Raw genomic sequence first — 27,928 nt, 5'->3', positions numbered from 1 at the left:
ATCATTATCCATTCAAACGTGCAGAACATTTGGGAATATGTTGCCATGACTTTTGTTAACGATTCGGCTCACCCTATCCGAATAAATCCGAATAAAAGCGTCCTCTGGGATTCTTTAGTTTTGGTTACAATTCTTCTGTACAAAACTTGAATTTTGTACATTCACTTTACGATACTGAAACATGTTCTCACACAACATTTTACAAGCTTTGTAGCCAAAATGGGTATCTTTTAGAAGACAACAGGATGTTGTCTCAAAACAATGTGTCTTTTTTCTAGTATTTAGTTAAATAACTAGAGAATACCTGTAAGTCTTTTATCAGATTTGGTGTAATATTTGGGATTTCCTAAAGCTGTGGTGATATGTATCATTATCTGTGTATAAAGTTTACTATTTCATGAAAACAAAGTGAAGTATACAGGTCCAAACATGCTGAGAGTGATGCACTGTGGTGGTTGGCTGTCACAACAGCTGGGAAGAGGGTGTTTCGGATTGACTGGTTTCCGTGCTAACTAGTGATTAACTTTTTTAGCGTCGCATGTTGCTGCGAGTAACAGCAGATGTGAAGAACTCGGCAGGAATCCGTAGCCGTCCCGGTGAACTCCGTTTAATCGTATTTACAACGAAATTGAATGCGTCGTACCTTTTGTGAGTCTATCCTTGTTTAACGCGCGTTTGTCAGATCGTGACAGTCACTCAGCGGCAACTGCACACGCTCACGTTAGAGTTACCTGATGCGTCACTGAGGGGGCGGGGCTCTGACACATGTCACCAGTTAGCGTGGAAACAAATTAATTCGATACAAGGACACGCCAATGCTGGCACAACTTGTGTGGCGTTTCATCCATTAAACCCGTCCCGCATCAACAACCCGGATGCCCAACATTTCGAGGACTTTTATTTAGTGCAGTTCATGGTAAGCGATGGCAATCGCTGTCTAAATAACATTCTTGCTACGAGGGAAGCCGCAGGTTAGTTGAAGCTAACGTTAGCACACTTAGCTGCCACTACGAATACTGTAAATACAGTTGTGTCTACTATTAATTAATGGCTGAACCTTTGTTGGAAACTGTTGTTTGAACTTGTAATGTCAGAATCATGTCGTAATAGAGTGTAGCAGATGTAAACGTCCACTAGCTCGCAGTGATAATGTCCAATTCATTAACTGTCAGTTGTGATTCAACATTTCCGCCCAACCAGCGATTGATTAATTTTACGATCTCTTTGGCACATTTGTCGTAAGCAACAGCGCCTTTTCCCTCCATTGGTTTCAACACACACAGTTGTCAAACGAATCCCAGATCGCTTTGGCTAATCTGGGATATTTAACTTCAGCAGGCCAAAGACAATCCGGCGGCTTTCCTGATTTTTCGAACCGCCGGTGGAGACTCTGTCCTGGGGCTGGGGTGCCACCCATCGCCGTGTCTGTCTGAAGCTGGAGGAGAAACGCCTCCTTGTGACTAACATCCAACATGACAGGTGAGCTAAAAGCAAAACTGTGTTACACCTGCTCCCAAACTACCCAGAGAAATCTTCCACTCCCTCTACAATTTGAACAAAACTGACGACTCAGCAAAAAAAAGTGACCTGAAAACATAGAAGATGCTTGGATTTCACAGTAACAATGTCCAAATACAATGACATGCTCGTAGGTTAAGATAATCACGTGTGATGCGTGAACTTACTCTGAAATGATGCAGTTGACAGTTTGTTTTGGGGTGGTATCTCCTGACGTCCACATTCCTTCAAACCCGAGCCCACTGACTGACTGACTGTCGGTGCCCCTTGTTCGCTTCTTCCCTCCACCCTCCATCTCTGTCTCCTCCCTCCCTCTGTCCCAGGCCCAGAGAGGGACCCGGGGTGGATAGTGAGGTCCATTGTGTCAGTGAGATGTTTATTAATGAGTGAGATGCACACAGAGCTGCAGAGCTGCGACTTGAGGGACTAATCGCTAATCTCTTGGTTAATGCGGACGACTTGCCTCCTATGCGCTGACATGAATTTCAAACCCTCCCCGAGATTGAAACCGACTGGACGGTGTTTCCTGAAGACCGGTGGGGAATTTGGAAGTTCGTCTTGATTACAAAACTTCACAACGAAGAGTTTCACTTTTTGTTTTTCGTCATCCACTGGCTCAGCTTTGAAGAAAGCGCTTTCGTGTGGATGTGTGTGATTATTGTGGGATCCGAAGATATATTTTTTCAGTTTCATTCGGGACAACCGGTTTGATTTTGGCTCTGATCAGGAAGGGGATTCAGTCTATAAAAGGGGTAGTGTTTGCTTGAGTGTGTGCGTGCTTGTTGCTTGCCATGCCCTTGCCTGCGCCTGATGTCCCGGCCCCTCAGAGGTTGGCACTGGACTGCCGTACCCTCTTGGACCATCGCGTTGGCAAGGGTGAGTGACAACACTGCCTCCTCTGTTCTCCCTCTGGGCCCTCTCTGTCTTCGCATCACACTGGGAGTTATTTCACGGAAAAGTCGTACCATGGCTCCATATCGTGCTGATTTGGATTTTAGTGGACATGGACTGCCTCGTTATCTTACAAAGTTCCTTCCATTCATTTTCTGTATTGGGGAAAAAAACTGGGAAAGTCGGTTTGTATTATATAGCGCATGAATGAGCCAATACCTAAAAGAACGCTGGCTATGACTGGTATTGCGCAATCGAAGGTGATCATTTTCAGTACGACCTGTTGAATTTTGTTCATGAGCTTTAATATTAGTAGACCGAAAATATACCTTTATTGGCCAAGTGGTTCATATTTGCAACATTCTTTCCCCAATCTTAAAACTAATTACACACACATGATAACGGCATTAATTCCGTTGCGGTTTGCTTGTTTGACACGACATACGACGACGTGTATCGTGCCAATAATGGAAGATTAACCCTTTGTTGGACAATCCATGTGTTGAAATTGGCAACACTTGAATCGATGTCTGTTATGAATCGATAACATGCGCTCCACCACTGCTGTGGATTAGAATAGTTGGCATGCAACAAGAAGGATGGAAATCTTGTGACTGCACATTGCTGCCAAGGTGGAATGAAAACCCCACGTCTGAGTCAGTTTTTATAAGTGGCTCAACTGAGATCAATCTGCCTTCATCTTCAGGCCATTGATCAGTCCTGATGCAGCCCCGCTGCCTTTTCCCTGTACAATCCGTGACAGATGGGCGCTTCTTGTAATTGAATAAAACGAGCTTTATAAGAAGTCTCATTTTTCTCACACTCTATTAAAATGGTCGACGGTTGTTCTACACACTGTTAATGCGAAAAAAAGTACACTCAATTAGTACACTCAATTGTTTTTTGTTTTGTTTTGTCAGGTTTGAAGAAGTGTTTAATGTATTAAGCGCCGAGTAATAATTGGAGAAATTCTGAATGCGTGAAGTGAAATATTTTTCAAGCTTTCACAAGAGCACAGCAGCATCGTGAGTCCCAGAGCAAATTTGCACATGAGAGACAATTATGATCAGATGTCTGTCTCTGCGTTTGACATGCCCGTGGCTTTGTGGTGGAAAGCGGATAAAAGCATGGATTGATTTGAAAGTCGTGCTACTTTGGGGGGGTGTTGATGATTTGCAAGTACGACGCGAGAAACCTTAAGCCCTTTCCGGCGCAGTGTTGCATTTATGGATCTCCGTTTCAAGAATATGGAAAAGCGCGATCAGCTCTGTCTAGTTTCCACAAAATATGTCTGGATGAATTGGAAGTTGCACTATAGAAATTTCCATCGGGAAGTCACTGTAGCTCTTGGCGGGAAATTTGATTTCTAATCTTTTGAAGATTAAAAAAAAAAAAGTCACTTAGATCATAAATCAGAAAATAGAAGATTGTTTGGCTTAAAGTTGCGTGATGGTGGAAGGAAAAAAACCAAACGCAAGTGAAGCAGGAGAGATGGGGGAGATTAGCGATGGCGAGAAGGGAGAGTGATGCTTGCGGTGGTGGGAGGTGGGGGGGGGTTGCGTGGGAGGAAGGTCTTCTCCCTTTTCTCTGCACATTTCTCTCATTGCCCCTTTGTTTTCCCTTTTTCCCCGTGCTCTCTCCAACTGAGAGATTGATTAGAAGCGAGGTGGGTGTGTTTGTATGCGCGTCTGCGTGTGACGGCTGCACCGCCCCCTCTGAGAAGGAGCGCTGTTGCAGGGAGGGGGGGAAAAAAGGGAAAAATCCAAGGTCATCACGGCACGCTTTTCTTCTCACAGTGACTTTCAGCCTCCTTTTGTGCCCGGGTGTGTAAATGCTCGCGTGCGCGCGTGTGTTTCCGCGTCACAAGAACAGACTGCCGTGTCGGTGCGTGCGAGCGTGCGTAAATCATAGCATCGAGCGAGGCTCTGCACCAATCACGGTGCACATCCATATGCGTTTTTTGCTTCAAGCACACGTGCAGGCATTTATCCCGGAGTGGGCAGTGTGTGCGCGTGTGTGTGTGTGTGCGAGTGGGTGCTGGTGTGCATTTCCAGTGCCTCTAGACACGACAGTGTGTCTGTAAGAGGAGCTGAAGCTGCAATAAGGAAATATCAGCGTCTGTAGTGAGAGACTCCTACATCACGATCGATGTACGGTAAGGATAACAGTCATTTTATCCTTGTGTGTGTGTGTGTGTGTGTGTGTGTTTAGGCTGTGTAAGCATGCGAGTAATGCAAGGCATGCAGCGTTCAGCCAGTTTTCCAACATTCTACAAGCACGCGTTGGTTTTTTTTTGTTGTTTGTTTTTCATGGGTTTGTGGCCATAGATTGCTGACGTCGTCAGAGTGTCAAATCTCGTGAAAGTACGCCGCGTTAACCCAGACCCCTTTGTGGATATACGCTAACTGCGCTGCACTTTTAGATTAGAACAAGATTCTGCTCTGAAGATGTTTATTTTCGGTAACATGCATTGATCTCTTTGAACTCTTTGTGCTTTTACTGGAGACCGTAATGGGGTTTTATTGGCTTTTACTAACTTGGGTGATCAACACCGTCTCGCCATCATAGCACTTTGTTTTCTCTGGTCACACTTGAATGATTTTCATTATGCGCTATTATTTATCGATAGTATGTTGAACTCTTGCTTTCTTTAAAACTGTGAATTTAGTAACTGCTGGCCCAAAATGAGAACGCGTCCTCCCAGTATGTAAAATACCTTTTTTTGAATGTCATGATTTCCTGTATTTTAGGGGTTACTGGGTCATGTTGGAATATAACCTATTGATCAATGCTAATTACAAATGTAGGTTGCTTTGCAGAGTATTGATGGGGAAAAGACTTTGGTGTGTGTGTGCGCAAGCTGAGCCCGCCTCTCCAGTGTGCGCCGACTTCAGCGTATAGAAATGGAGCTCTGAGCAGGAGTCTCTCATAACCCAGTTTCAGTAGCTGTTTGACAGTGATTCATACTGTGCCGGTTCGGTCTTGTGCCATGAGGATTTGTTGGCTCCTGGGTCTGGATAATCAGTGTGTTGCCCATATAATACCATACATGCGTGTTTTGAATTACACCGCGCACCTACTCATTGACTAAATACACAGCCGCTTGATCGCATGCCAGATAATAGATTGTTGTGCTTCTATGCAGAGTGTGTGACGAGTTCACGTTCTTTGCTTAGATTAGCAGCAAAACATTCCATTTCCTCCTCTGTGTCGTGATTTTGAATAATGCTGCACAGCCTCCCCAATACGAGAAGAGCTTACGTGCATATTAGTTGTTGCTTATTAGTATTTCTTTTTTTTTTGTCTCTTTGCCCCGTCCTCTCTGTCGGTACGGCCTGTCGAGTGTTCGAGTTTTACCGCAGGAGTCCGTCGTTTTAAAGACGTTTGCTGATGTAAAAATAGCAGGATGTAGTCTCTCACCTCCTTCCCTCTTACGTAATGACGCCCCTGAAGGGCATCAGGCACTGTAACCATCATGAGAAGTGGTTCACCGACATCATTGGACAGGTGGTTCTGGTTTGACGGCGGCGGACACTGCTGCAGTGTTCATCTGGCCTAACAAGCAAATAATTTCAATGACCCCCCCCCCCCCGCATGAAGGAGAAGTGTCGACATTTACTCTCCTCTGTGTCACATTTGTCTCCCTCATCAATATACACCCCCCCATTGGGTTTAATATTTTGGCCCTGCAGGGTGTCGGGACTATATTTACTCGTCTGTCCGCCATGTGACTTTGAACACAACCGAACAGCTTTGGCACAGCAGGTGCTGATATGACACTGCAACATGTGACGGGCTACGCCAGTCACAGACTGTTGTGTGTGTGCATGTGAATGTTTGTCCCAGTTGTTTTGGGAAGCGATTCCGTTATTGGGATATCTGGCAATCCTTCTGCTCCGATGGCTCGTGTAGGCAACAAGTTTTTTTACCTCGATGGAGTCGCTGCAAAGTTCCGGTAACGGGTCGTGTTGGTACGCTGGCGTTTCTCATTTTCAGTGAAGCAGAATTTTATTTAACGTAGTTTATTTTTTTCATGTACAAGTGTTTTTACCAGCGTGAATCGAATTTTTTAAATCAATTTTAAGGACACATTACCAATAACGTGATGTATAAATAACGTAATGCACACCATTATGATGCACCAATATGTCTCCAAAAGTCATGCGTTTTTGAGTGTGTAGTTAGTTTTATTTATTTATTTATTTACCCCCCCCCCCCTTTCTCTTTCCGAGTCTCACTCGGCCCTAATGTGGAAATGTTAAGCTGACATCCAGGGGGAAATGGAGAGTGTAATCTGTTAATGTACTCGTCCATTGTTAGCAGGATAAAAATAGATTAGTGATTGGCTGGCTCCTTGCTGTGCAGATTTTTGTGAGGATGGAGACCCCCACCCACCCACCCCCATAAACTCATCCTGGACGAATGTGTTGCCGAACATCCAATCGGTGAATCTGCAGTCCCTCAGCTGAGTTGCACCGAGTTGCAGAGATGTTTATACCACAAGACTCCAGTGAGTCATTGTTGCTCTGCGTGCCCCTTTTAGCGCGTGTTGCCTCCGACCATGGTACGTGGGTTTCTCCTGGATGTGCGGTGATCTGTAGGTCCAGCCACTGAAATGTGTTGTCGGCATGCCATGCGGAGTGGGCGGATGTCGTGAGACCTCCCGCCGTGCCTGCCTTTCATCCAGATCCTTGTCCACCCACCTTGTTGCATTCTCTTCGCCCCCCCCCCCCCTCCCAAACACCAACCCATCATTATCAGAAACGCAGAAAAAACAACTTGCTCGGAATGAAACGCTTCGTTGTTTTTTGGTTTTTTTTCTTTCTTTTGCCTGGCATTGAGTCAGATGGAGTAGCTTCCAGCTGAGAATATGTTGTCGTCTGAAGCAGTGGCAGGTGTATTTATAATATTCTATTGGTGTCGTGAAACGAATCAAGCTTTGTTTTTTTTTGACATTTTCTGTGTGATGCACTTTATCCAGGAGCTGTCCAAAAACAAGTATTAAAAAGGAGAAAATAAATCCTTGATAGACTTTGTTTCGAACCTAAAGCAGCTTGAAATGTTCCTGCTTTCAGTTCATCATGTGAGTTTGACAGGGTTTGTAAACCAGGGATCCAAACTCAATTCAGTTCAGAAGCAACATGCAGCCAAGTTTATTCTTCGGTTTTCCGGATCAATAAAGTTTTGGCACAATAACATTTATACAACAAGAATGTTCCAAATGTTCCTTTTCTTTGTGCACACCCTGAAAATTCTTCAGAAAAATATGTACTATAGTCCTTTTTTTTTTTTTAGACGATATCTAAAATATTTAGTTGCATGTGCCTGAGTAAGCAATAAAGTATCTCGTTTTCAAAACTGCATCACTGATATTTACAGCATTATTTCATCTTAATCCTACTTGAGCATTGTTCATTCTTTCCAGTTTTAAAGTTGGAAGGAAGATGGTTAAATGAATTTCCCTTACTTGGCATTTTCCCACTTATTCAACAGTCTCCAAAGCACTTCGCATCATTAATCACTTTCATCCATTCACATGTACAATGACACAATCAATTGGCTCATGAGTTGTATGTTTAACAGGGGGGGTAGAAAAGAGAGTCTAATGAAGTTATCCCGGAAACATTCCCCATATCCTCATTCCATTCTATTCTATTCTATTCTATTCTATTCACGCCACTGTGGACTGAGAGGACAGGAGAGATTTGTGCTCGACAGAGAAGATGCAATAAGTAGTGCTAATCTGTGACTCACTCGGCGCATCTCAATCCACCTCCTTGATCACAGTTCCATCTGCCGCCTCCTTTTTCCTCCCTCTCTCTGTCACTGTTTCGACGTCCGCTACCCTTTTCTTTTTTACACTGGGGACCTGCTGTATTTTCACTAATTCATTGGCGACTCCTACTCTCCGGCTGTGGGCCAGTGCTGTGAGGACGAGGGGAGGGCTGGCGGATGATGGCGGGGCGGGGGAGAGCGAAGGAGTGCCGAGGCCTCATTAGAGTTTGAAGTGATGGACGAAAGAGGAGAGGCACTATGAATAGGCACACTTGCTCTCGGAGATAAGCGGCGACCCAACTCCTGCTGTGGACTTCAAATGGACTTCTACAGCGCAGACCGTCGCAGGGAAACTGAGAGGCCTTTAAGTAGCGACCACGCTAAACATGCTTTTGCTCTTTATAAATGGCTTTTCAAGGACGCCCCCCCGCCTACACCAGCTGTCTCCCGCCAAGTGGAGGTCACTGATGGCATCCTTAAAGGGCAGTGACTCTCGAAGTTGGATCTTTGCTTGCAAAAGGTCATATGGCAAAATGTATCAGGCTTCTCCGTCCTATTCTATCAAGACCACATCTCCTGTATCTATCCTCCTCACCATCCCTTGCATGTCACGTCAACCTTCCTCTTCTCCTCTGACCTGGCAGATCCACCCTCCACCAGCGGTGTGTCAGGAAGAACTATTTATTTAGACGGTCTGAGATTGCGGGAAGCTTTTTTTGGGGGAATAGGATTATATAAACGATAACGCCTGCCCACCTCGCTACAGCTGCCACCCATCATTCTATAGCCACTGGGACACTCTCCAGCTATCAATACGGGCAAAGTTAACTTTTATTTTTTATTCACCAATGTGCAACTGTCCATATCACTCGCCCTGACGAGCACAGAGCAGAGTCACAACGCAACACCCGATGTCAATGTAACACTGCAACTCTCTCAAAATGTAAAAGGGGAACGCAGGCAAAGGTCAGAGGGAGGTCGTTCTCATTGTTTTTTGGCAAACTGGTGTCGTCCAACTCCTCACCCACTTATTAAAACCCCCGGAACTCCCAACACGCGTTTGTCAAATACTGTAGGGCTACCATGTTGAGCTTGTTGTCGTCGGCCACCTCTGGCTAACTCCCGTGTGACGGCTTTGTGTGTGTTTCTATCCATATGCGTGGTTGGCAGGCTTTCTGGAGGAGGCACGCAGGAAAGGGTGGAAAATATACCAAACCATCTCAACCTTGTGTCGCTCCTTTTCCCACCAATCAGACAGTTGTAGGTTGGATTCCCCATCTCCACCTGTCTACATGCCGAGGTGTCCCTGGGCAGTGCCTCGCATGCCCGCAGCCTTAATTGGCGTGTCGCTGTCTCTAAACCATAGCTTCCCTCACAGGTCGTGGTTGGTCGTCTTCATACAGTTTGAAATATTTATTTTTATGCAAATGTATCCATCAAAGTCATCTTTCCAAACTAGTGTCTCGGTCACATTAACACATTTATGTTGCGGATAGGAGTTTGTGACCCATCTCACGTCAGGGGTTTGTTTAGCCCAATTAAAGCTCACTTTCTTTTGGAGAAAAACTGTATTCATTTGTGGTCTTTGTCGTGCAGCCTTCAAAAGTGTAGCTCTGTTTCCCATTGTTTACTGAAAGGCAAATTTTACTGAAAGCCTTCATGTAAATCATTCGGTTAAATGAAGAATATCTCAAAGATCTGTGTGGAAATGTGCTGTTGTCTCTTTGTTTTCACTCCTAGCATATGAAGTCAGATTTAGGATTTTTTTTTTTTGTGGGACAAGTCGTGCTTGTTGACAGCTGGTTTGGGCAGTCTTGTCTCTGGAGGAGTGTCTCCAAATCTGAGCAGTGCTGATCACAAGACGCCAAAGACTGGCAGGCTGCCTTGGTTAGAAACTTATACATTTGGTACTGGATTAAAAAAAGCTAAACTTTGTGTGTGTGTGTGTGTGTGTGTGTGTGTGTGTGTGTGTGTGTGTGTGTGTGTGTGTGTGTGTGTGTGTGTGTGTGTGTGTGTGTGTGTGTGTGTGTGTGTGTGTGTGTGTGTGTGTGTGTGTGTGTGTGTGTGTGTGTGTGTGTGTGTGTGTGTGTGTGTGTGTGTGTGTGTGTCCTATAAGTTTGGTCACGCTGCATTGTTGGACAATATAACAATTTGGCGTTTGCACCCCCCTGTTAGACGGGTCACAGCAGCTTGGTTTGCACGGTCAGTGTGGGGAAAAAAAAAAAAGCAGCTCGGATAATAATGCGCCATTTTTTTCCCTCCATTGAGAAAAATACAAAGAAGGCAATCCGAGAGGAAGGAAAGCTGTTTATGTGTAGATTAATTTGCTTTCATTTCTTCTACATCACATTTCGTCTCGCTCCGTTTGAAGTGTCATGACTTAGCTGTGCTGCCGACGACGTAGCGACCTACTTTTTACATCGGCTTTAGGGAGTCTGGATCTTACATGGCGAGCTTTCCTGAAACCAGGAACAAACAGCTGCACAAGGGGTTATAGCAATACTTGTTTGTTTTTTTTTTTGGGGGGGGGTGTTATTCATCTTCATGTTTTCTTCTTATGACTCATCACTGCTGAATTCCCCTTCGCCAATCAGATTCCAGCTGTCTCCGGCTGCCTGCTTTCCCCCTCAGCGCAGAGCGGAGAAATCACTCCCCGTACTGCGCGTCGACTCGGGAGCGCGTTTGCCTCTGAGCTCGTCTGTTGGCCGCCGTCGTGACTGTGACCGTCATGTGATCACATTCCGCACAAATCTTGCTTTTCAAAAAATGTGCCGACATGAAAAGGACTCGGCCCAAGCATGCACTTGACAAATGCTATTTTATAGCCGTGCAGGGACACTGCTGTATGACAACTGAGAGCTTTGATGGAAAATAATTGCACTTTATGGCTTTAATGCCAGTATTGACACTGGTGGATATTTCACTTTTAGTGGGAGGGGGGGAATTTATATATTTTTTAATGTTGATCATGTAAAAGCAAGTCTGAAATCTTTCGTATAAGAAAGGATAGAAAACTAGAATGTGTTCCTCGTCACTCATAGCCTAATAAGTTTCACTCTACACAATTAATGATGTGTATGTTGATGGTTAAGTTTGTCCCTCCCTGATCATGTATTGGGTGTGAATCACATTTCCAATCATGGTTATTTTTTTTATTATTATTATAATTTGCCTTATGGGTTAAGGGGGGGTGTTTATTCTCTGCCATGACTTTTCTTAAAACATTTCTAGCTGTATGCAGCCTTATTGGAAGTCCTCCAATGTCCTGCCTTACAAAAATGCATTTTGTTGTTTTTGTTTTATTTGCAGGACTCACAAGATGTGCAACAGAAAAAAAAAAAAAAGAAAGAGGGAGGACGACGTTTCTCCTTTTGTCTGCCATGCTGTACAGTCCTAATTACCATCTTATTTTCCCCCTCTTTCCTCAGGGGTTTGTGGTTGTTGCGGGGCTCTCAGGCCTCGGTACAAGAGACTTGTGGACAACATCTTCCCAGAAGATCCAGAGGTGAGTAGATTTGTCAATGTCGGTGCATTAGTAATGCCTTGTCATGCAGCGTTCCGTGTCGTAGAGCGATGCACAATTTTGCCTGCTTGCTCACGAAGTGTGAATTTGAACTAAAGCACTGATTCTCTTCCATAAATGTGCTATCTATGACTCATAAAGAGAATTCATTTGGATGGAGATAAAGAAGAGGATTTTGTTTTTGTTTTTTTGAAAGAAGAAAACCTTTCATTAGTGTTTTCATATTCCTGCAGTAACCAAATTTACCTGTCAGATATGCTGCCAAATCTGCAATACAGGGACATGCTAATCCAGGCACACTTCTTAACCTGGTGTGTGTGTGTGTGTGTGTGTGTGTGTGTGTGTGTGTGTGTGTGTGTGTGTGTGTGTGTGTGTGTGTGTGTGTGTGTGTGTGTGTGTGTGTGTGTGTGTGTGTGTGTGTGTGTGTGTGTGTGTGTGTGTGTGTGTGTGTGTGTGTGTGTGTGTGTGTGTGTGTTCACATTTACCTGTACACTGAGCTCGGAGGAATGGTTTCTGAGCTGCCATGACCAAGTCTTTAACAAATGGCCCGAAAGGAGCTCTGGAATAACGGCGCTCCCCGATAACATTGATGAAAATTGTGTGAGCACGGGGGGCATGTGGACACGTTTACTCTTATTTCTTCCAAATAGCTGGGAAGATGGATACATATGGGTTGCTTTTTCTGCCCGTTGTCTCCAGGACACAGAATATTTTCACAGGAGAGAATAGTGGTTTGAATATTCTGGCTGATCGATCATGTGCATTTGAGCCACGGTTTATTGTTTTTTATTGCGATCCGTCGCATTGGAACAGTAGGAATTTGTTTTTGTGAGGATGGAATTCACATGTATGACATGAGACTGTTACTGGAATTAGCTGGGAATACACTGCAGCTAATCTAAAAACCAGAGGTGAGAGTAGCTGGAAATAATTGAATATGGTTTCTAAAAGCAAATGAATCCTCTCCCATTACAATTTAAAGCAGACGAAGAACACGGTGTTTGGTTGTAGCATGTTTTTTCTTCACTTCTGTGTTTTTTTTTAAATAGATATTAAACATTGTGTGGTGCTGGGTTTTTTCCTGTAAATTATGAATGAGACACTGCCCATGCATCACACATAGTATATCATACTTGGTGTGTATAACCAATTAAATCAGTCTGTATGTTCCCATTATGGCCATACAGCATGACCAAACCCTTGTACCGAGGGCTGACTTCCCCATGTGTAATATAACCGTTAAAGTTTGTTCCACTTCTGCCCAATGTGTCTGTTGCTGAGCGACACACCGAACCCAAAGTACTTCCAATAAGGGCTGAGCACCTTGGGTGGCAGTCGTCACCATTGGTGGAATGATGTATTGGTGTGTGTGTGAACGGGGGGGAACGTGATCGACAACATAAAATGCTTCAGGACTACTGAAGCAGTGACAAAAGTGTTATGTAAGTGAAATCCATTTGTGCGAGCGACGCTCAATTGACCGCTTCTCTCCCTCTCTCTCTCTGTGTAAATGGCTTCCGCATGGACTGGATACTGTTTTTAGCCCCTCGCTGACGAAACAGGAGGTCCGAGAAGTAGGCTAAGGGGGAAAGTAGGAGATGATCTAGTTTTTATTTTTACTTCTTGGGGTTGGCAAGGAGTGCAAACAAACATACTTGTAATTGGATTATCTCAAAAATTGAATAGGAGATTAATCTTTTAACGCGCCATTAATGAATCATGGAGACATTCTCAGTACTTGTAGCCAAGATGCACTACTTGTATCAGTAAACATGCTGATCTCAAGGGTGTGTGTGCCTCGGAACCGCAAAAGTTTTTTTTTTAAATTTTGGAACATGCATGTGATTGACACCCACACATTTCTTGTTTCCCGGCTGTCTTGTCACTTACCTAGGATGGACTGGTCAAAGCCAACATGGAGAAGCTGACATTCTACGCCCTGTCGGCTCCGGAGAAGCTGGACCGTATCGGAGGCTACCTGTCGGAGAGGCTGTCGAGGGACGTTGCGCGGCATAGATATGGGTGAGCCGCAGACCGCCGCCGCTCAACGTCAAACTGTCTGGAAACATCGGATTGTTTCGGTCATGACACTTGCCTCAAGCACGTTTTGGATATTTTAATTCCGCTGTGCAAAAGCACTGGGGGGGGGGGGAAAGAAAGTCTGTGGTCTATTAAATGTCAAGAAGTGTTAACTTGATGTTTTATTAGAAGGAAATGCACTGATCTCAAGAAAACAACCTATTCATTGTCTTTAACTCCAGTATGAATAATTAAATGAACACGATTTTATCCTTTTATTAGAAACTGCTTCAGTGTTTTGGCGTCGGTAACTTTAATGCGTCTTTACAGTTTGCACTAATGCAAACAGTCGGTACAGATATCTTTTCCATTGTTAAATGGAATTCTCATCGTTTTTTTAATCTCCAGATTCAGATCGAGGTTGATTATGCGCCTCTGCCCCTCATTTCCAATTTAGGTATGTGTGTATAGCTATGGAGGCCCTGGACCAGCTTCTGATGGCCTGTCACTGCCAGAGTATCAACCTGTTCGTGGAGAGCTTTTTAAAGATGGTGCGAAAGCTGCTGGAATCGGACAAACCCAGCCTGCAGATCCTCGGAACCAACTCGGTGAGTTTCTGATTTTATGTGGATGTGGGGGAAGAAAAAAAAAAGAAGAAATCTGAAAATCTTACAAGCAAAGTTGTACAGCATACATGGTTTCTTTTTCTCTATATTGTTTAGCTGCGAATTGTTGCGTGAAAGAACTATTTAACCATTTTAAAATGAGCACTGTGGTTCTAACCAAACAACGACAACGTAAACAAACGGGTCGATCTGTCTTCACAATGGGCGTCTGTCATAGTTAAACAACTTGCTTTGCACTGTAAGGACAATTCAATAGAGGTTGGAGAAGTGGGCTTTTGACCAGAAGGGTCTATGGTTCACATCTCAGCGGCGAGGGATTACAACTGTGACCCATAAGTCCCCGCTGCTCTGCAGTCACTCGAAGCACAAGCTTTCCGATACGTGTACATATTCTACCAATAACAAGGAAGGATCGAATGCATATTGTTCTGAATACAAGAGGATTTCTCCTTGGAAATGGGTCTGAAAAAGTGGTGTCGTCTTCTGTTCGTTGTGTAATATTAAGCTCCTGCCGCACAGCAGACTCTGAATCAGGAGCAACATGCGATGTGATCCGCGGACGCTTGACTGATGCCCGGATGTCGCCCATGTGACGGAGTCGGGAGGATTATCAAATCAGAAGTCGACAGGCTACATTTACTTTCCAGACGGCGCAAAGTAAAAGACGTTAACCTTGAGAGGAACGGCGTGTTGGTGTTTCCGAAAGATCAGAGCCCAGCAATAAAGCTGTGGGCGAGGGTGATGGATATCTCCTGGTGTGGAGAGCGGCTCCCGGCATTGGCTGGCAGGTTAGCAGAGGGCGCATAAAGAGAAATCAGATTAGCAGCCGACTCTTCACGCAGAGCTCTGCAGTCTTCTGTAGAGGCCGACGAGACGTGCCAGCATCTCGCTCACGGGCTTATTCTGGCCAGTCTCTCACTTCTGAATGTGTGTCGAGGACAAACGCAAGGCTGAAGCACTTCAATATTATTGCTCATTGAAATCTCTGCGTTGAGAGTGCGCGCCTATTTTTTCAGTCCTTCATTCCATACATACAGCGGAGGCGAAACTCGATCTTAAAGACACTAGTATCAGTTTCACTGGCTGCAAAAAGGCAGATTCTATGTTTTCAAACATGCCGTTCAGCAATAAATATTTATTACTTCTCACAATGGCACAAATTTTGGATTAGTAGTGAAGTGAAGGCTTACTTCCAGGGAAATTGGTTCCAACCAGTCAAGGATTAAATCTAACTGTGAACTTGTCCCGAGCACTTTCTTCCTTGTCTGAGTTATTCCTTAAGTCACTCCACAATCTGACTCCCCACACCCAGTGCTTAAACTCTTTAATCCCCTTATTTCTTCTCATCAGGACTTACCCTTGATAAGGGTTTCTTGAATTGTCTTACACACTCACTTCTGCCACTCCCGTGATGGAGGAGAACCGAGCCCAGCTTACGACTCCTGTGGGAGCCTGTGGTCTCATCAACATTCTGCATAACCTCTGCTCTCCATCACCAGCAGTTTTTGAGAGGATTCCTAAAGCTTTCAATCAGATATAGAGGCGGGTTCAGCAGACTCGGGGTTGATGCATCAATACGGCTCAGAATTACCGGTAGTGATGTTGGACAGCCTCCAGTTATCAACCGTGGCATTAAATAGCTGCCGCTGCTGCATTTGACAGCGTCGCCGAAGCCGTAACACTCTCGATTCATTTATTTGCTCAATGGTGCTCCATTTAATTTCATAATCACTACAAGCGGTAATTTTGCACTGGAGGGGGGGGGGGGTTGAGGGTTTCATTTGATTAGTTTTCAGCATAAACGTAAATTTTTTTTGTGGCACGGGTTTATCGCAGCCTTTAGATTTGCACTGGACTTTGTTTGCTGGGATCGTCTGTGCTTCCTCCGACTCCCGCTGGTCCAATTTCTGCTTCAGGTAGTGGAACGATGACGCCGGGTTAATTGGAGAGTGGAGTGAAGCTGAATGTCAGCCAGTTAGCATGGCGACATTTTCAGGCTCAGTGGGCGACCAGCCCCCCTCCCCCCTCGAGATGCAACCTGACTTTAACTTTGAAAGCAGTCATTTCATAACGGTCTGTGTAATCAGAAGAAAACAAACTTTTAATAAGCTTGGGCTTTTAGAGGAACAGGCTGATTAACCCCAAATCTCTTGAGCCGAGGAGTTTCTGTTTGACGCGAAAATGAATTTATCTCTCGTCTTCTGTCTCCCCTTCCAGTTCGTGAAGTTTGCCAACATAGAGGAGGACACGGCGTCCTACCATCGCAGTTATGACTTCTTTGTGTCGCGCTTCAGTGAGATGTGCCACTCGAGCTACGAGGACCCGGACATCCGCACAAAGTGAGTGGACAGATGCTTGATTGCACTGCAGACAGAATTACCGAAAAGCTGCCGATTTTAGATGGTTTAGAGCACTGGGTGTTTTTTTTTTGTTTGTTTTTGTATTCCACTTGATCATTATATAATCTTTCAAATCCCCTTTAAAAAAAAAAAAAATCTTGTCATCTTGAGGCTTTTTATAATCTGATGTGCTGCAAATAGAAGTTGCGTCTTTGAAATGCAGCCTTGATGACAGGACGAGACATTTAAAAGCCAGATAAAAATATAACTTTCTAAATATAGTCAATGCATGTGACGCGTCTTTCTGTGTTTTGATCCCCCCCCCCCCCCATCCAGAATCCGCATGGCGGGTATTAAAGGTCTGCAAGGGGTCGTCAGGAAGACCGTCAACGACGAGCTGCAGGCTAACATCTGGGACCCTCAGCACATGGACAAAATTGTCCCCTCGCTACTCTTCAACCTGCAGAGTGGAGAGCGTACAGAGAGGTGAGAGCTGCCATGAACCATCAGAACCGTACCCGGTTAGAAATTTAGTAGAACCGACTGGTTTTTTGACGAAAGAACGGTGAGTTGGGTTGTTGTCTTTGTTCGTTTTCAGTTGTGGTGCTATTTCCGTTTTCTTGCCACAGTGTGCTTTGGTTTCTCAGCTTTGCTGGGTGAGAACTCCCTCCCAGATGTGAGATTTTATTATTTTTATTGACGTTTGATCAGATTTAGACCCACTTCAGAACAATTACGTTTGGATCTTCATCCACTTCAGGTTGGTTTTACATCATTTTGTTAAAGAAGCTCTGAATTTGGATTAATTTCCTTCCACATATGGCATTTCTTCCTTATGCTGCATAGAAATCCCATGGTTTTCAAATATTGTTTTCCTTTTATTGTCAAATTACAATAATTTGAGCAGTGACCTCCAAACTTTAAAAAAAAAGTCTTAAATGCAGGTACATAGTTCTTCAAGCTTTCTCATAGTTCCTCATTCTGACCAACATTACAAATCCAATGTATCCTGCTATTTCTTGTGATAAAAAAAAAAGAAATAAAAATCTTTCTTTTATTCTTTTCACTTCCACCTTCACTTCCGAGTTCGTAGCTATGGATGTACTTTTTACATATCTTCACTGTGTTTGAAAGTCGACAGTTTCAATCACTATTATTAGACGACACTCGCAAAGAAATGGAACAACTTATCTGATTCAGAGCAGAAACTGTTGCATCAAAGATATTGCTTCATAGAAATTGCATCGCTGCAGGTCGTTTTTCACACGTGCTCCCTCCTGCTTTAGATCTTTGTTTGGATTAAAGATACATTTTATTTCAGATATATACTATACACTCATTTGCTGTGACTTAAAAGTCTCATGCTAATGTTTGTGTGAACTGGTTCAGTGTTTGACCCACTTCTGGGATCACACGGCGCAGATTCCCCTTCTGTTGTGGCCCGCCCGTGCTACTTGTCCCGGCATTCTCACCCACCACAACTGTCACCCGTCATCATCGTCATCCCCGGGGCCAACCTGCTGACGGCTCTGTTCGACATATGGGAATCCAGCACGAGCTGCATTCAAAAGCAGAGCAACCAGGAGCGAAGCAAGGAGCAAAACAAAAGTGGGTGCATGAACAAAAATAGCGCAACGGGGTGGAGAATAAATGCCCGCAAACACGGGAGAATGCCAGTATGAGTCTGCAGAGTCTGGAGCCTCCCTCTTCTGGCACTGTTCCATATTCTGAGATTCACTTTGACGTCAATGCTGAGATCTGAAGGTTATGGGAGCAAAAAAAAAGGGGGGGGGGGGGGGGGGGAGAGAAGAACATCGGCAGATTGGCTGGAGGACAGATAATAGAAATTAGAGCGCCAGAAATGGAGACGTTATTGAAGGAGAGTGTCGGAGGCAGGCTGCTACAATCCAACAGGGAGGTTCAATTTCCCTCTCTGCTTCTCCACTGTGCACGTTGCGAGGCCTGCCCCTGCTGTGCCATGCTCATTTCCTCCTCACGCTGAGTGCAGCTCGTCATTACCCTCAGCAGTGAGTGCAGACGCTTTAATTACCCGAACGACGAATTCCCATACCACAGGTACCAATTCATTTAAACACCAGCTTCAGTCGACTTTGTGACAGCTGCTCCCAACACCGATCAACGTCACCAACGCGTGTTATAGTAAAAGAATCGATGCGGTTGTTTTGACATCATGTCCTACAAAGTTCTCCAGTGATTTCTTTTCCAATTATTTCCTCTGCAAAATAATCTTCATTCTAAACATTTGCAGAGACTCGGAGGAGCCTTTGAGATGACAAATGAATGTGGATTTACGATTAGATGACGGCAGCCAAATGGAAAAATCAAATGTTAGAATTCAAATTTAACAAAGATAAAGCACCTTTCAAAAAGAATCTTGACTTTCAACTCCTTGAAAGGTTTATCTGTGTAGAAATTATCATATGATTCAACATTTGACTTCTAAGTTACACCCAAGTTTGTCAATTCAAGGTTTTTATAAAGAAAAAAAAATTTGCTAGATGTGAAGCGCCACGGAGAAGCCCAAATTCACATTTCGTCCACCGCGGCAGCAGCAGATGAAAGAGTTGGCCTGTTAATAAATAATGCCATCATTGCTGGACTACCTGAGGCAAGTCATGACCAAGACAGAGTTATGGCGGATGTTGTTAAGTATGCATGAGGACAAAGACAGACTTAGACCCAGTGTGCACTCACTCGTCTACCAACACACGTTTGACAGACGTGCCCCCATAACTGACACACAATGCTTTTTACATGTGTACACACCCAGCAGCTGAAGCCGTCACTTGATTTTTTTTATTTATTTATTTTTTTTACTGCGGATGAATTTCGGAGTCTCTTCAGGAACGAAGGCTGCAGTGATACAGCAAAAACCCACTGAATGCTTTCTGTCTGACAAACCCGAGTCGTTGTGGAATCAAGGTGATTTCAATCCTTTGCCTCATCTCTCCGTTTTTCTCCCTCGCTCTTTCTGTCTGCACCCTCCCCAATTTGTCTCCCTCTCTCCCTCTCCCTCTCTCCTCTCTCCTCTCGTCTCTATTCTTTCCTCACCTTCGTTCCTCCCGACCAGCCGCTCTCCCTCTCCGCTCCAGGCGTCGGAGAAGGAGAAGGAAAGCCCGGTGGAGCTGACGGAGCGCTGCTTCAGGGAGCTGCTGGGACGCGCCGCCTACGGCAACATCAAGAACGCCGTCACGCCCGTGCTGATGTGAGACAACCCCGCAAACGCCTTTATTCACAAAACCGCTTTACCCGGTGTTTGAAGTGTTTCCCGACGCCCTTGTTGCGTTTCGACACGCGACTTGATGAAAGAGCTCGTTTGCATCCTTTCTTGCTTCCCTACTGAACGGGGCATGGCAAGGTCAATGCAAGGTTATGTCGTTGTCATTATTGTAATTATTCGAGAATTGTACATGGCTGTTCGGGACGTCTATCGGGGTTGTTTTTCTTTCGTGAGAGAGGCATGTCTCTCATGGTTGTGTTTTCAATCCTGTTGTGTCCAAACGTGTCCATTGTTTTGCCTCTTTAATCCCCCCCCCCCTGAATCACTTCAGCCTTACTGATCCTCCAGGAATACCCAGTTTCTGACTTTTCCTTGCACAGCATGTGGATTTGTTTAGCCGCTATAGCTCTTATATGGATTTCTTTTCTTTTCTTTTCTTACTCCCCTCCTACCGTTTTCTTATCGTAAATTACGCAATGTATTTACACAGAGTGTCCCATGTTCTCCATGAGCTCAGCCCTTATTGGATCGTCACTCTTTTGTATCCACCTCATGCTTTACTAATTCACCCTCCTCCTGCCCTGACATCTTTTAACTGCGTAGCAAATGCTGGACAGTCGTCAAAATCACATCAATCATGTCTGGGTCCTGGACACAGATTTGTTTTTCCCATCTTCAGCTTCAGATTATTTAAAAGCTCTGAAGCGATTAGTCATTATGAACTGTAAACACAGGAAAGCAGCATCATGCATGTTTAGTTATAGAATCCCCCTTCTTCTTTTCCCCCCCATTATCTTGAAAATGTCTCCAACCCGTAGAGACTGAAAAGGTGCTTACTGTATCTCGTTTTTTTTTTTTTTTTTAATCAGTCCTATTTAATAGCCTCCTCTCCGTCTCTTCCCTCAGGCACTTGGATAACCACTCTCTATGGGAGGGCAAGACTTTTGCAGTGCGTTGCTTCAAAATCATCATGTACTCCATCCAGGTGAGCAGTCCGGTGCCTCCATATTGCCCCTCCACCTTTTTGCTCGTCTGACTTTCTGTTGACCTTCAAAACGAAATGCCAACACAATCTGTGTGGTTAAACACCTCCATTCTTTCCTTGCTGTGAGTTTGTGATTGGATCCTCGAGTCAAGGAAACACGAAACATACGCCAGTATTCATACAGCACCGATTTAGTGCAGATGTTTATGATTCAAGTCAGCCAAGTGAATTAAACTTTTTCTTTTCTGAGTAGTTTTGTATTGATTTCTACTTTCTCTCTCTCCAGTCTCAACACTCTCACCTGGTAATCCAGCAACTTCTTGGCCACTTGGATGCCAACAGCAAGAACTCGGCGACAGTTCGGGCTGGGATTGTGGAAGTGTTGCTGGAGGCAGCTGCCATTGCCGCTAGCGGATCTGTCGGTCAGTTAAACACACACACACACACACACACGCACAGAAAATGTCAACGCGTCACGTCGCGCTGAAACTGAACGTCGCGTTTGCAGGTCCCACAGTGTTGGAGGTGTTCAACACTCTGCTGCGCCAGCTCCGGCTGAGCGTGGATTACGAGTTGACCGGCTCGTATGACGGCAGCACCAACATCGGCACCAAGATCATCAAAGCTCACGAGGAGAGGCAACTGCAGGAGGCCGTGATCAGGACTATTGGTGAGCCTGTGAACAATGTAGCATGTTTGTTTTTGGTCGTTGGGAGGAAAAAGACTGCGGTACTCTCCAGCCACCCACAGCCAAGCCTGGATAAAATGGTGCTGACGAAGATTAAAGGAGGGATCTTAATACGTTTGCATGTTTTTATTCTCTGTTAGGTTCATTTGCCAACACCCTGCCAACCTACCAGAGGTCAGAGGTCATGTTCTTCATCATGGGCAAGATCTCCGTCCCCGGGGTTCACCTCGCTCTCCCCTCCACCAGCTCGGGGTATGCTCCTCCCGGGTCTCCCAGCATGCACAACAGTGTGTTTGGAAAACCTTTTCCCCCCACAGCACAAACAGCTGCACACCAGCTGATGTCACGTAGCGTTGTGAATAAAATATTCATGTTCTGCTTTAATCCCCAGAGCTGAGGGTACCAGGATGATTCAAGTTATGTTGCTCAAGTCTTTGGTGCAGGTAAGCTGTCTTGTCTTTTATTTTATTTTTTTGTGTGATGTTAAAAACAGCCCGTTTCAGTTTTTCTTGAAAAGCCCAAACCGGATTATAAAATAATCAGGACTTGTCACACTGTCGACAAGATGGAAGAAGAGAGGAACGACATCCCGCAGTGTCTTATTTTCCAGAGATGGTGATTTAATACAGTGGAGGAAATGTAGTGTTGTTATACTACAGCTGCAAGGAAGTAATATCAGAACAATCACTTAGCCTGGCATTTCGCTCCTTAACCGCTCTTCTCAGCAGCAGTTTAACACACAATTGAGTACTTAAGAATATTGGCCCACCATGTGTTTTTTGCAGGCCTGAAACTGCTTTTTTTCCCCACCCCATTATTTGTCTTTTAAGCAGCTCATAATTTCCCAGTGATATAATTTTTACAGAAAGCTCATGAAGACATTAATCTTCCCTTATCTTAGCAGGAGTGATTTCAAGCTAAGATCCTGAAATCACTCCTTTTATTTTAGGAGGGCAGCTTCTCTACCCGTTGTGTATACAGTGGAAAGTATCTCAGTCACGTAAAGGGAAAAGATTGCGCTCAGTTATTTTAGGTACCAGTTTTTGAAACCTTCAAGATTGACCTACAACTGGGCAATACTTGAAATGTGAAGAAAAATAGACGGGTTGAAAAGTCATTAAGAACTAACAGGAGAAACCACAAGAATGACAAACGAGTTAAAACCTCAATTTGATGATCGACCTCTCAGGTGACCGCAGGCTACCAGACCACCAACATGCTGACGGCGCTGCCCACCTCCTTCCTGGAGCCGCTGCTGTCGCTCTCTTTAACCGAGGATCCAGAAGTTCGCCTCCTGGTGCTGCAGATCCTCCTCAGTCTCATCGACCGCCACGACAACAGGCCCAAGTTTTCCGACATAAGGTGTGTGGTTTGTGTGTGCAGGGACGCACACTCAAGGTTCACTTTGATGAGTTATTCTCTCTTTAACACGTCGTTGGTTTCCGCTCTGCAGCAGCATCTCGGGCATCTCTGTGCTGAAGCTCAAAGTGGACAAGTGCTCCAGACAGGACAACTTATTCATGAAGAAGGTAAGTCTTCATGTCTTATCTCTGCTTATTGGTATTTATGTGCGTGTTGTCCGATCACGGGTTTTGGACAAAGTCACTCGCGTTTTAAGTTCGGCGTTGATTGGCCGTCACCTGTGACCCTTCCTCCGGCAGCACGGCCAGCAGCTGTACAGACACATCTACCTGGGCTGCAAGGAGCAGAGCAGCGGCCGGCAGCACTACGAGAGCCTCTTCGCCCTGCTGGGTCTCCTCAGCGTCGAACTGGCCAACGAGGAGGTGGTGGTGGACCTGATCCGGCTCACACTCGCCTTGCAGGTGGGGATGCACAGTCGTTTGTTATTTGTGTGGTATTTTCTTAATATAGCCTAAACATCGTAGTGCTGGTCCCGCTTTTGCTGAGCAGGACATCTTCTAATCCCAGTGCAACTGACACATTATATAATAGTTGGACAGTGACACTCGATAAAACCTACAAAAAAAGTGAAATACGTTTGACTTTGTTCAGTTTTCTGCTGCTTTGCAAGAGATTTGATTGATCATTTTTGACTTTCACTTTGGTTCTGGGTTCTCTGTGATGGATGAAAGCTCCCACTCCTCTGACACATTGCTGTCTGTCCATTTCCCTTGCAGGACCTGGCTCTATCCACCGACGAGGGTCTGCCGGTTTATAACCGCTGTGCTGTTCACGCTCTCGCTGCTGCCTACCTCAACCTCATCTGTCAGCTCACCACCGTTCCAGCCTTCTGCCAGCACATACACGAGGTGCGGGAAATCGCTTCTCTGCACACTTGTTTTTCTCTGGTTTTAAATCTGACTCTTGACAGCTGCTTCTTCTCCCCCCCCCCCCCCCCCCCTCGCTCTCTCTGCCCTGAAGGTTATTGAGGTGAGACAGAAAGAAAGCCCTCATCTTTTGCCTGAAGATGTTTTTGTGGATAATCCCAAGTATGTACATTTACAATTTTCTTTCTCACAAATCATCCGGGTTTCAATCAACTCTGCAGAAGGCGAAGCAGGGAATGGCTTTCATGTGCCGCAGACATAAACGAGGACTGTCTGTTCATTCCAGGCTGCCTTCGTCACTGGAGAAGGCGGAAGGAGACATTTTATTCCTGCAGTCCAAGATTACTGAGGTGCTGGGAGGAAGCGGTTACAACACGGAGAGACTGGCGACGCCTTATGTTCCACAGTTTACAGGTGCGCAGCTCAGAAACTCTCCCGGGGCGAAAGAACACAAGAGTTGCGTCACTTGCCAAAACAATCAACTGATTGTTGGAAATGATCACTCTTGCTTCCAGATGAGGACCGCCTTTCCAAAAGGAAGAGCATAGGAGAGACCATCTCGCTTCAGGTGGAGGTCGAGTCCCGAAACAGCCCAGAAAAAGAGGAGGTAAAGAAAGAACTAATCAGAGCAGGATTTGTCTTTCTGCAATAACTTACAGTTTGCAATGTTGTTTCAGTGACGCCAAATACAACAGTTATTAACGATTCTACAATAGAAACACTATTAACAGAGGAAAACCTGCAGAACCAGACTCGGGTTGGGAGATGGGAGGGAAAAGGACAAACAGGAAGAGATTAAAAACCTGGTTCCTGTAGGAAGTATTGAATCTTGTGTGAAAGTTGTGCTGAAGTCCTGTTTACGCAACAACATTTCTACAAAGAGCGACGACCGTGTTTTAAATCTCTGGCTTCCACAGTGGGGTGTTTTACAAAGCGCCTGCAGCGCTGGATCCCAGTAAGAGGAAACGCTGGTCTGAAACCGGCTGACGTTCCCCGTTAACGGTCAAAAGGTTTAGTGAAGTCAAGCCAGTTATTCCCGTTGTAACTTTTGCGGTGGCAGTGCCACGGGTGGATTCCATTGCCGTTGTACGTCTCACTCAGCGAATTCAACAGTGTAACAAAGCAGAACCCATTCTTATGATTTACTCCTCTTCTCGGCAGCGGACCCCAGCGGAGGAGATAACGTTTGAGACCCTCAAAAACGCCATCGGTATGTGAACTCGCATTTGTCTTTCTCGCTTCACTTGGCGTAACTGTAAATCTGTCCATTTTGAATAAATCATTCAAGTAAACAACCTTTAAATCAAAGTGTTAAGTTCAAAGCGCCATCCGGTTCTAACCGCACACAGCCTTGTGGAGCTGCTCACTGCACATTCTGTTGTTTGTGTCTCCCTCTAGTGGACAGTGTTGGTATGGAAGAGCAGGAGAGGGAGCGCAGGAGGCAGGTGGTGGAGAAGTTCCAGAAAGCCCCCTTCGAGGAGATAGCTGCCCACTGCGGTGCCAGGGTACAATTACAACACTGTCATTTTAATTGTTTTTGAACCTTTTCACTTTGTTTGCATTCAGTCGGTCTTTAATGAATTGTTTTCAATGACTTGTGTCCCTTCTAGGCCACACTACTGCAGAGTAAACTGAACCAGATCTTTGAGATTACAATCAGGTAAGAGATGGAGACTTGAGGGTTTAAGGTCGAGGGGCTCGGCCGTGACCGATGCTCACCCGACTCCCATTTCTTCCTTTTCGTTCCAGACCCCCGCCCAGCCCGTCTGGAACCATTTCTTCGGGTTACGGCCAAAGCCAGAACCGATCCGTACCCATTTACGAGATGAAGTTCCCCGACCTCTGCGTGTACTAAAGCAAAGTGTCCCCGAGGCGCAACTTCTAATCCCCGTGAGGATCCGGGCCGTAAAATGACGAGGAATAAGATGACCACGGTGCATGTGGGTCAAACTGCAAACCGAAGAGCAAGCCACTTGTTGTCGAAATGAGCTGACTGAGATTTCCTTTAACCCTTTGATCGCAGCCAAAACAAGCCAACTATTGTCAAATAACTGCAACAGTAAAACCAACTACTTTTCCCTGGATGTCTGGGGGGGAAAGAAACAAAACTGCCGATTGGACTTTTTGTGTAGAAATGTGCAATCGGATCAGTGTAGAAAAGCAAAATTCCCTAAATTTTTATTGGCTGTCGAAAGAAGTAAGTCATTCCACGCTAGTTAAAATTTGAAATATTCAATGGCACTTTCAGTCTTGAATATTGTTTTCATGGTGCCATATTACCTTTCATCACCCACTAAGTCAACAAATCTCACATTTCATGACATTCTTTTTTTTTTTTAATTAATTTTATTGACCAAGAAAAGTGTTTGAAATACAAGCATTTTAACTTATTTATGGCTCTTTTTTTTTGTAAATGTTCATTATTCCTCCTCATATTCCATGTTACTCAGCTCTCAAACATTATTTTGCCTTCTTAGACTTCGCCAGAAGTGCTTTTTTTTTTTTTCTTTCATGCCGAGCACCTATTCATTATTGTGTTTTTTATATAATTTTTTTTTCTCTTTACACTGTGGTTTTACTAAGAGGTAACTGCTAGTTAAAAATCACAGAGATGCACTGCTTCACTATCCTGACCACACTAAACCCCTCAAGTGTTTACGGAACCGTTTACCAGATTAAAACCGATGAGAATAATTCTTTATTTTTCTCCTCCTCCCTCCCCCCCGTATAAATGTGTATATACAGAGAGATATATAAAACTTTACGCCGATGTACAGAGTAAGGATGTTTTCTGTGTGTGTGTGTGTGTATGTATGTGTGTGTGTGTGTGTGTGTGTGTGTATTCTGACTGACGCTGTACTGGTTGTATAGAAGAAATCCACGTATCCAGACACTATTATTAAAATCTCCAGGAAGTTAAAATAACCAGCAACACATGAAATCAGATCAGTCGTCTACAATTAGCTTGACCGAGTATTAAAAGGCACCTTTTGATGAAGTCCTTGCGATTTAAAAAAAAAAAAACAAAAAAAAACAAATTGCATTGCCATAAGAAGCAACAGTTTGCCATCCCAACATGTATTAATGCCATGACCTCCTCCTCAACCCGAGCCCTCGCTCTGCCTTCACGCCATAACGCGGCGGCGGCGGCGGCTCCCGAGCGGCGCACCCGTCTCGACATCGATGAGCCCGAAAGCCATTTTGTGCATGTGCACACAAACGTGGACGTGGCGGGTACAAAAAACAAAACAAAGTATAATGGCAATAACGAACACGGTGTAATTGTCGGTAGCAGATCCTTTTTTTTTTTTTGGTTTTTCGAGTGCTGCCTCCCGTCGTCGTCGTCGTGGTGCCGCTGGCGGTTTGGTTTTGTGACGTTTCCAGAGACTCCTCTCTTCCTCTCCGGCGCGTCTGTGAATGAGCCGCGTTGTGTTCCTGCCATCACGTTTAACGTCGCCGTCTGATTCGTCCCCGTCATGTGCGTAGCAGTTGATCTTTTTTTTTTGGTATATCTACGGCGTACCGTCTTCTGTGTGTGTGTGTGTAGTTTTGTCTGCACAGTGTATCCAACCTTTCCGTCAGTGTGTGTGTGCTTGATCTTATTTGCGTGTCTTCCATCGACGTCACCCGAGACCAAACTCGTCAGACTTCACTACTTTCGTTTCCCGGTACTCTTTCCACAGCTTCTAACAAACAAGCTATAAATTAATAACAAGCAACGTGCAGCTGTCTGAACCTTGTAAAGTTGTCTGTGGAGCATCAACGACCCGGCAAGTGGATCCAAGTAAATCTGTGTCTGCCTGTTGTCATTGCATTGTGCGATGTAAGAATAACCACCCCCCCCTGAAACGAAAACTTACTTTCTTCATTCCATGTCCGGATAATAGAGCTGTTTACATCGTAGTGCTGTAGGTCAAATGTATTCATTCTGTGAACTTTGCACTTTAAAAACTGGATTACCTAGTGACAAAGGCAGCTTTGACTTGGAGAAAATGCCTTACGAGTGTCATTACCTGACTTTGCATGCTAGTGATG

General features: G+C 44.8%; 1 protein-coding gene across 2 annotated transcripts; it reads left to right on the top strand.

Annotated features, from left to right (window-relative positions):
* The first annotated feature begins 804 nt into the window (after positions 1 to 804).
* Positions 805 to 27,928, top strand: LOC308143519 (protein EFR3 homolog B). Of its 2 annotated transcripts, XM_080514354.1 has the most exons (24): positions 805 to 916; positions 1,336 to 1,479; positions 11,613 to 11,689; positions 13,602 to 13,729; positions 14,184 to 14,334; positions 16,570 to 16,691; positions 17,028 to 17,177; positions 19,783 to 19,917; positions 20,839 to 20,917; positions 21,204 to 21,339; positions 21,426 to 21,587; positions 21,746 to 21,857; positions 21,997 to 22,048; positions 22,795 to 22,967; positions 23,059 to 23,134; positions 23,267 to 23,428; positions 23,744 to 23,875; positions 23,988 to 24,055; positions 24,180 to 24,307; positions 24,409 to 24,500; positions 25,055 to 25,103; positions 25,292 to 25,398; positions 25,504 to 25,553; positions 25,643 to 27,928. In XM_080514354.1, the coding sequence occupies exons 2-24, from the start codon at positions 1,473 to 1,475 to the stop codon at positions 25,746 to 25,748; spliced, it is 2,454 nt and encodes an 817-aa protein (XP_080370480.1). In that variant the 5' UTR covers positions 805 to 916; positions 1,336 to 1,472; the 3' UTR covers positions 25,749 to 27,928. The 2 variants fall into 2 exon arrangements, with proteins under 2 accessions (XP_080370480.1, XP_080370481.1); XM_080514355.1 differs by lacking the exons at positions 805 to 916; positions 1,336 to 1,479 and adding an exon at positions 4,519 to 4,564.

Source organism: Blennius ocellaris (genome assembly GCF_963422515.1).
Source record: "Blennius ocellaris genome assembly, chromosome: 18".
Classification (NCBI taxonomy): Eukaryota; Metazoa; Chordata; class Actinopteri; order Blenniiformes; family Blenniidae; genus Blennius; species Blennius ocellaris.
The sequence above is the reverse complement of the archived record's forward strand: the minus strand, read 5'-3'. Positions and strand labels throughout refer to the sequence as shown.

Excerpts from the sequence above, each read along its gene's own strand:
- LOC308143519 (XM_080514354.1), top strand. Across the intron at positions 17,178-19,782 it reads AGTGGAGAGCGTACAGAGAG|CCGCTCTCCCTCTCCGCTCC; the intron begins GTGAGAGCTGCC and ends CCTCCCGACCAG. Across the intron at positions 21,588-21,745 it reads GGCCGTGATCAGGACTATTG|GTTCATTTGCCAACACCCTG; the intron begins GTGAGCCTGTGA and ends ATTCTCTGTTAG.